Genomic DNA, 9,645 nt, shown 5'->3' with positions numbered 1-9,645 from the left:
ATGAAATTGGAATAAAGAAGAGTCAAATTTCTCATCATTTTAAGATGATATGATTATATATAAAATCAAAGTAACCCCATTAAATATTGTTATACTTCATAAGACAAGTTGGGAAGGTAGTTGGATAGAAGAGAAAATTGATAGCTTTTTATTATGCTACTCATAATTAATTAGATCAATGATAATATTTTTCACTTACTCTTCAATTTTGAGGTTCCAGGCACTTCAGTCCACAATGTGAACAGCACTTCTGTAACATTGGGCAATCATGATCCTGCAGGCACTTGGGTCTATCAATCTTGGAACACTTGATGGGCTTGTGTGGGCAGAAACTTGATTTGACTTTATGGGATAAAATAAGACACTTGAACTTGAAATACTTGATCATAGATTGGGGGAACTTGGGGAACCCTAAATAGGGTTTTATTCTGACTAAGTCTCTTACCTTTCCCCCCAGAGTAACAATAGAATGCATAAGGCAGAGTATCAACTCTCAGTGGCTAATAATTTGAGGAGTACCAAAAAGGCTTGCCATCTCTGACTTGGACAATCTGATAGGATTTCTGTTGATCCCCACAGAATTAGTGAATATGGGTTATCAAATCCCAGAGTACCAGAGGTAGAAGGACTATTAGACAGCACTTAGAACGTCCTTATTTGATAAATTGTAGAAATTGAGGATCATGTAGGGGCAAGTGACTTGTCTATGGCCATAGAGAAAACAAGTAGAAGAATTGAGTCAGTTGCAAGGCCCTGGGTTCCTTCCAGCATACCGTGCTGTATACACCACAAAACACTAAGAATCCCTGGGACATTACCATACTATCCCATCACTATGTTAGGAAATGAGCAGTAGCCTCAGAGGCTCCAGAGTTCACTTCTGCCCCAACAGCATTTTGCTACTCATCTTTTCCTCAGCATACCTTTCAGGATATGAATATGCTGTACATGTTGTGAAGTTCTGTGTAGACATAAGGGTTTATTAGGAATGTACCTAATGGTTATCATTTTTTTTGTATGAATAAGTGGATATTGTCACCTGTCAGTCAGTGAAGAATGAGACTCAGAATTAAATAAGTTCTCGTGGAGAAAAATAGGGAATGATAATGTGCATGGTTGGCTTTGAAGACTAGCACCATGGTTTCCTGAAATCAGGAGGACAACACAAGAGCAGTGATTGGGCATTAAAGAAGGAAAAATTCCAAGAGATATCTAAGGTCAACCAAAGGGGCATCCCCATTCCATGGGACAGCATGGCATGCTTAGCATATGTCCCAAAGATTTTGGGAGGTATATCCCCAGTCCTCACCTGTCCAGGCCTTGGCACAAACAAAGCCACACATGGATTCACAACATTTGTCAGTTTCGGAGCAATCGAAGTCACTCTTACATGAAGTTGGACACTCCATACGGTCCTTGAAAGGGAAGAGTGGGCACTGTCCCTTCTTGACTAAAACAAGAGTAGATGTGAGTTCCATCAAACCCCACCCCATCTCACACCCTTCAAACACCTCCCTCCCCCTTTGAAACTAGTGTGTCTTTCTGTGACTTGGTTCACTCTACCGTGACTACCTCTGGTAGGCTGTGGAGAAATGGAATGCCTCAGCATCTCATGGGATGTAGGAGAAAGAGAGTTAAGCTTTTTCTTTGAAGCTCCAGATGAGAAGACAGGTTCCTGGATTGGGGTGGCAGCTGAAGACGTGGTAAGAAGTGGTCAGAATTGAGGTGGCAGAGCAAAAATGAGGAGTTCCATTTGAGACAAGTGAAATGTGAGTTGTTTGTGAGGTTGAGATGAAGGAGTAGAGTATGCAGTTGGAGTTTGGAAGTCAAATTCAGACAGGGGTTACAACTGTGTGGGTCACTAGGACATAGATGGTGTGGAAATAAATTCTTTCAGATTTTGTGCATGTTTCCTATTGTCATTATCTACTTGCAAATTCAAGGGCAGAAAGTATTTCCTTTCTTCTCTTATTCCTTCTCCTCCTTCTCCTTCTCTTTCTTCTTCTTCTCTTTCTCCTCCATCTCCCTCAAGTCAGACTCTGACAGAGTGTGGTATGTTTGACCCTCAGAGCTATTGTTAGGTTCTTCGTGAGCCCCAAACTAAATTTTCCCCAAACCTGCCCAAGCCCATTTCCCTGCCTTCTTCCTCCTGCTGCTTCTGAGGGTCAGCCAAGGTCTAACACATAGTGCCATGATTCCTTAAAGCCTCCTGCAAAGGGTTAGACCACAAGACTGCATTTGCTATTCAGGCCCAATGGACTTACAGAAATAAATTACAGATCCACCCCTGCCCTACTGTGAATCCTTGGGAAAGTAACTTTACCTCTCTGATCTGTTTCCTTGTCTGTATACTGGAGGTGATGGTACATTATTCTGCCTGCTTTCCAGACTCTGAAAGCAAGGATCTAGTGTTGCCTTGTAAGTCATACAGTGCTGTATTTGAACATCAATGTTCACCACCTGGAGTTCTACCATTTAGCAAACCCACACTACTGACCAGCCCCCATGTCAAATCCTTTTGTTCTGATCATATATAATCGACCAAAAACTCAGTGAGGTCTTTGCTGTTATTCCAGTATTACAGGGGAGGGAACTGCACCTCCAAGAGATGAAGAAATTTGCAGTAAATGGAACAAGGAGGATTTTTATCTGGGTTATCTGGCACCTACCTCTGTAAGACACTGTTACTGGTGGTTGTCATTATAGTAGGAATTAATCCACAGCCCTTACCTTCACCTCAGCCTATTCTTCACTTACTCCATGCTCTACCCCTACTTCTTAGGAGTCCAGACCTGACCTGTTTATGCTTCATTCTTGGGTGAGTCCCCAGGTACTACTCAATGGATATGTGCACTGTGTCATTTTTCTGGCACAACAACTCCATTAGGTAAATGCTATTATTATCCCCCTTTTATAGACAAGAATGCTGAGCTTCAGCTGACCCAGGACCACCCATCAGTGAATGACAGAGTTGACTTGAACCAAGGCAGTTTAACTTCAAAGCCTGACCATATAACTATGCTGGTATACTAATTCTGGTTAGACTAATATCTCAGATTGCCTTACCAGTTGATGAGCAAGCCATTTGGCAGTGTACAATGCTGATGAAGTTGTTGGCATTCCCATGGCAGCCTCCATACTTGAAGCGTTGGCAGGACTGACGTTGAAAGTCAAAATACCAGCGCAAGAGACTAATGTTACACTGTCCTTTGTCTGAGGGTAGCATGCAGGGTTCTGAACACAGGGAAGCAGAAAGGGAAGAACATAAAGGGTAGGGAAAAATAGAAAGGGTCAGGCTCTCAGCTTTTACACAATTCTTGGTATGACCATACAAGTCATAGAGAGAGCCACTGTCAATAAAAGTTCTAGCCTAGCTCTCCTACAAATATGGAGCTGATCTTTCTTCTCTAAGGCCCTGAGCTTTGTGAGGTAAGATTTGTTCAGCGACTATATCCAAAGTGCCTAACAAAGCACCTGGCACATAGAAGGAATGAAACATGAAAAAAGAAAAACAGCAGCCTCTCATGTCTGGAAGCTGATCTGATGCTTACAGCTGAGCCATGTCAGATATAGACAAGTCACAGGACATCAACATCAAACAGGGTCTCTCTGGGACCATCATAAAGGTAGACTAAAAGACGGTATTGTGAAACCCACAAAATACCAAACACCTATGAGTGCTTTATGTTTCTCTACCCATTATAACTTTATCCTTCTCTACCCATTATAACTTTATCCTCAGTCTAGCCTGCCCTCTCTGTAGATAAGATTCCCTGAGATCATCACAAAATTGCCTGACTTTCTGACATCACCCAATGTAGAACAAATCCACTCCCCAAATTCCCCAATCAAAGCCTCAATCCTATAGTAGATTATTTCCAACAGCTTCTTACTGAGATCCCTCAGGTTGTCTCTGGTGAATGTTCTCTCTCAGTGCAATGAGTAATAAATCCAACTTGTTCAACTACAGGTGTGCTCCTGATGGTCTTTGACTAAAGGACATTAACAATAGATAACAACAATGAGTGAATGAATGAAAATGTGTATATATAATATTTCCTATTATGAGATGCTCTATACTTTGAGTCCTCAGAAAACCTCTTTGAAGGCCACAGAGTCCAAATCCAAGCCCAGCATCTAAGCTGACTGAGGTTTGTATTTACCACAGTGCCAACAATAGTCTCTTAACACTTAGTGATCATGCAAAAAGTATTAGTTATTTGTGAATGTTTGAATGTTTGATCAAAGAAGACTATCATCAATATTTTCCAGTTGACATCCACCATGCCTGGACTCATTGTTTGTACTTGAGGGTTGGGAATCTGATTAGAGAAAGAGAAAAGCATGAACCCTGACCTCTTTGTCCTACAATCCAAGGGAATCATTCAACCAGTTCTGGATGGAGCAGGAAGTAAGACACCTGAAAAGGCACCTGTGCCCTCAGCCTGGGGTCTACTACCTTGGAATGGATCCATGCACTTTTTCCCACAGGCGAATGAGCAGCATTTCATGTGGTTTAGGCACTGCCAATCAGTTGTGCAGTAGTCTGGAACTTTAGTCATACAGATGACCCTCTCTTGGGGGCACACTCCTGGTTTCTCTGCAAGAAAGCAATGTCCAAATTCACATCCCTTGAGGGTTTCAGCTCTCCTCCCATGGAAAAGGTAAATAGTGACATTCTACCAGCCCTCTCTTCTACCTTCCACCCTCAGTTCTCCCTCTGCTTATATTTAGGAGCTGGGTCTGCCTCTCACCACTCATAGCTCATTTAGATTGATCTGAATCAGGAATCCGTGCTCAGGTCAACTGAAGGGGAAGCATCTCAGATTCCATGTCAGGGAATTAGATAGGGAACAAGGGCCTTACCTTAAGTTCAGGAGCTCCTCTCTCCTCTTGAAACTTAATATGTTAATGCCCAATTCCTCTGCCTTCAGAATCTTTGTTGATAGGGGAAATTAATTAGTAAGGAGTGGTAGATATATCATGGAAATAGGAGTATAGGAGTCATGAGGCCTGATTTGGGCCCCTGACTCCTTGTGAAATCAAGACCAACCTGAGTTCCCTATATAACTTCTTAATTACCCCTAAAGGGGACAGAAATGGGCAACGGGAGGAGCAGTATAAGATGGACTTGGCTTGGGAGCCTGAGTCCAACACAACTAGGTAAATAATCTTGAGGAAAAAATCTTCCTCCTGAGTCCAACATTTCCCATCTATAAAATGACAACTACATGGGGCGCCTGGGTGGTTCAGTCGTTAAGCGTCTGCCTTTGGCTCAGACCGTGATCCCAGTGTTCTGGGATTGAGCCCCACATCAGGCTCCTCTGCTGGAAGCCTGCTTCTTCCTCTCCCACTCCCCCTGCTTGTGTTCCCTCTCTCACTGGCTGTCTCTCTCTCTGTCAAATAAATAAATAAAATCTTTTAAAAAAATAAAATGACAACTACAATCTCCACCTTACATACAACCTGCTTCTAAGAATTAAGGGGGATGATGCCTGTATGCACTCATCACGGTGCCTGGCACATGGGAAGAGCTTGGCAGATATGGGTTTGCTTCCTCCCTTTTTAGGGCTGGACATAGCTTTATAATTTCTGAGCTTGTGGGAGGCAGAATTCTAAAGTTGCATCCCCAAGGTTCCCATCCTCTGGTTATTGAATCAAACATGAATTTAGGTACTGCTGTGAAGGGATTGCATGGATGGAATTACAGTCCCAAGTTAATTGATCTTAAAATATAGAGATTATGTGACTGGGCCAGACCTAAGCTGTTGAGTTCTTAAAAAGAAGAGTTTGCCCTCTGACTAATAGAGAAGAGATAAGAGAGATTCGAAGTGTGAGAGGAACCCAACATGCTATTAGGAGCCTCGAGGACAGAGAGCACTAGGTGCCCTGGACTGAAGGTGGCCTCTGGAAGCAGCTTCAGTGGTACAACTGCAAGGAAATGATTCTGCCACAGCCAGTGAGTGTCACCGAGAACCCTTGGTCCCATATGGGAATGTCAGCTTTGGCTGCCACTCTGGTTTCAGCCTGCTGAGAACCTGAGCAGAGAAACCTGACACACCACACCTGACATCTGACCAGAGAGGCATGATTCTTTTGGGTACTATTAGTCTTGTAATTAGAGGAGTTTAGAATTGGAAAGACCACAGTGATCATTAGTATCACCCTCCTAATTTCCCAGGTTAAAAAAAAATTAAGTGAGATGGGAATATACAGTGAATGAGGGCTGTGTCAAGACCTCAATCCAAGACTCACTCCAGAATACCTGAACACTGTCGACTGAGACCTTTAGTACTTTTCAGCTATATTTCTGACCCATCATACCACCCTTCATGCACTCTCCAAGGACGTCTGATGCTAAGAAGAGTTATGGTTTCTAATCTGGAGTGCACATTGAAAAAACCTGTGCATCTTTTAAAAACTACAGATTATGGCCTGAATCAGAATCTCTAGAAAGTGAAGCCTAGAGACTTAAATTCTTTTCCCTCTTTTTTAAAAATTTTAATTCAAATAGCCAAGGTATAGTACATCATCTAAAATGCCTCCAATGACACCAAAACAGACAGTTGAGCACCATGATGTAGGCTGCTACTTGGGAACTACTGTTCTAGGTTTGGGCACAGAGAGAGTAAAGGGAATCAAATAGGGACACCACCAAAGAGGTAAAAAGACATACAAGTCTTTGGACTATAAAGACAAATGTCCTCTCAGTAGTGTAGACTCTAGTCAGTCCTACCCCCTTTCTGCTTCTGAGGCATGTAAACCTTTTTTGGTTTAGCCATTGAAGTTCCTTGCCCCAGTGTCAGCTTCAGCTCTCACTTAGAGCCCTCCTCCCTCCCAGTCAGCCCTCCTTAGCTAATTACCTTGTCTGTGCAGTCTCCTCCCCAAATGCACACACCCTGTGGGTTCCTCTGCAGGTACTGGGGAAGCTCCCTGGAGTTTGGGTCTCAGCTCTCTGCTGTCATTACTTGACACACACTTCCTGCATTCATTCCCATGTTGCTAACTGTGATACCTATGCCTCCCTCCAGACCTATTCTCACTTCCAAGCTAAAGAAACATATCCAGCCACCTGGGGCACATACATCTGGGCATGTCATAAGACATCTATGCCCACATGTATAAATCAGCTTTAGTGTCTCCCTATCCCTCAGCAGTGCCTCCTTCTCTCTGCTCCCATCTTTATATTTGGCATCAACAGTCCCCCAGGCTGCCATGAGAACCCTGAGGTTCACTCCTCCCTCCCCTTCACCCTAGCATCCTGTCAGTCATGGACTTGGGCCAGTTCTACTTCCTAATCTCTCTCCAAGCCCCATGGCTTCCCCTCTTGGCCACCACTTCCAGGTCAGCCCCTAACGTCATCCCATCTCTCTCCTCCACTTGTGCAACCACCTCCTCCCTGTTCTCTGCTCTCGGGCTCCTGCCTAGTGACTGATTCACTTAAAAAAAAAAATTAAACTTGGAAAAGACACATACCAGATAAAGCTAGGGAAATAATACAGAGGGAACAGATGAAGGAAGGATTTGAAGGTTCCAGGGTGGGTGAGTAGAACTAGTGCTCTGAAGCCACAGAGGAAGTGACCTCATACAACACAAGTCCTTGCATCCTGTCTGACCCTCAGTCCCAGGAGGGCTCCTAAGGAGGGGAGGCTGCAGCTTCTCTGAACCCACGTTTGACTCTCTTGATTGGAGATGATGTGGTCTCCTCCAAAGAGAGAGAGAGAAGCAGCAGGAGTGCTGCATTCTTCCAGGAGGAGATGGAACTGTGGAGACGAAGGTTCCTGTGTGGATGGGGAGAGGCACGGGGATTAGGCACAAGCCAGAGAGAGACACAGAGCACATGCGCTGAGAACTGTGAAGAGGGCCCACTACTTCTCCCAGTTCACAGATGAGGAAACTGAGATGTACAGTGGGGAAGGGGTTTGTCTGAGGTCACATGGAGAGTAGGGCAGGACTTTCAGGCCCAGGACCCTCCCAGTGGCCCCACACTCTGCTATGATACTGGATGGTGTCCCACCAGGACATTTGCCCAATGTCTTGCTCCTACATGAGAGGTCACATATGAATGATCACAGGGATTTGTCTGGAACAGTTGCAGGGCTAGTTTGCCCACTGTCATTCCCAAGGCAACCCCAGACACCAGGGAACACCTTTTCCTTGCTCCACTGGTGACAAGAAACCGATGGTATGACATTTTCAGGAGGGCCTGGGCATGTTCCACAGGGTCTTGGAGCTCCCGGGGCAAAAAGGTCCCAGATGAACTTGGGTTAACAAAGGGATTCCTTGTATTCCTTCTGGTGTTATACAAGCCTAGCTTCTGATAGTCCCAGAGCACCCCATAAACGGTTGATCCTCCCCTACTCATTCAACCCCCATTTCCACATGTCTCTTCCTGGTCCTTTTGTACTTCTTAATTTTGTGATGTGAAGAACTGATGATGCCTTGCCATGTTACCTCTCTCAGACTACATGCATTTTGAAAGCCGCGAGAGAGGGATGGAGGCAGAAAGGAAGGGAGACAGAAAGAGAGAGAACATTGTTATGACCAGGAATGCATCTTTTTTTGTTTTTAATCAGATATTTTTTATTTTTAATAATAATTTTTATTATATTATGTTAGTCACCATACAGTACACCCCTAGTTTTTGATGTAAAGTTCCATGATTCATTACTTGCATGTAATACCCAGTGCACCATGCAAACATGCCCTCCTTAATACCCATCACCAGCCTATCCCATTCCCTCATCCCCCCTCCCCTCTGAAGCCCTCGGTTTGTTTCCCAGAGTCCATAGTCTCTCATGGTTCATTCCCCCTTCTGTTAGATGACTGGATTAAGAAGATGTGGTCCATATATACAATGGAATATTACTCAGCCATCAAAAAGAACAATTTCTCAACATTTGCTGCAACATGGACAGGACTAAAGGAGATAATGCTAAGCGAAATAAGTCAAACAGAGAAAGACAATTATCATATGGATTCACTCATTTATGGAACATAAGAAGTAGGAAGATCGGTAGGAGAAGAAAGGGAAGAAGAAGGGGGGGTAAACAGAAGGGCCAGGAATGCATCTATGTTATTGGTGGAACTGGGAAAGGGGTAGATTCTTTTCCAGGTTTCCTGAAAACTCCCTGAGAGTAAAAGCTTGTAGCAATTTATTCATTTTTGTCTCCAGAATTCTAATCCTGTATGCTCCCCGTATTTTACAATAGTCCTGGAATGTTCAGTAATGACAATTATGGCCCCAAACCCAGTGACACTGAGTTTTGGTCCTTGCTTGGTAAATTATCACTGTAGCTGTATCTTGGAGACTCAATTTTCTCATCTGGAAAATGGAAACCATACAACCTACCTGGCAGCTTTGCTGTCACTGTGAGGATTAGATGAGATGGGGTGAAGAGTATTCATGAAGTGGCATGGAATGATCAAAAACAGTGCTTGGAGTTGGACCTGAGTTCACATTGTGGACCCCCACTTACCAGCTATGTGGTCTTGGCTCAGCCATTGAACCTCATGGATTCCCCACTTACCAGCTATGCAGTCTTGGCTCGGTGCCTGAACCTCACTAAGCCCTAGTCTTTCACACTCTTTCTCTCTCTTTCTTTTTATGATTCTTTCTTTCTTTCTTCTTCCTTCCTTCCTTCC

The 9,645-nt window shown here is 43.9% G+C and overlaps 1 protein-coding gene across 1 annotated transcript; it reads right to left on the bottom strand.

Moving 5' to 3' along the window:
- Nucleotides 1-202: 202 nt before the first annotated feature.
- LOC113258289 (WAP four-disulfide core domain protein 8) lies at nucleotides 203-9,408 on the bottom strand. The gene is made up of 6 exons (XM_048222099.1): nucleotides 9,353-9,408; nucleotides 7,672-7,781; nucleotides 4,460-4,600; nucleotides 3,067-3,234; nucleotides 1,310-1,450; nucleotides 203-342 (listed from the first exon to the last, which is right to left on the bottom strand). Exons 1-6 carry the CDS (start codon nucleotides 9,406-9,408, stop codon nucleotides 203-205), a joined length of 756 nt encoding a protein of 251 aa, XP_048078056.1.
- Between the last annotated feature and the right edge of the window lie 237 nt (nucleotides 9,409-9,645).

The sequence above is a fragment of the Ursus arctos genome, unplaced genomic scaffold (assembly GCF_023065955.2).
Source record: "Ursus arctos isolate Adak ecotype North America unplaced genomic scaffold, UrsArc2.0 scaffold_16, whole genome shotgun sequence".
Taxonomy (NCBI): Eukaryota; Metazoa; Chordata; class Mammalia; order Carnivora; family Ursidae; genus Ursus; species Ursus arctos.
This window is presented reverse-complemented; position numbering and strand designations above follow the sequence as displayed.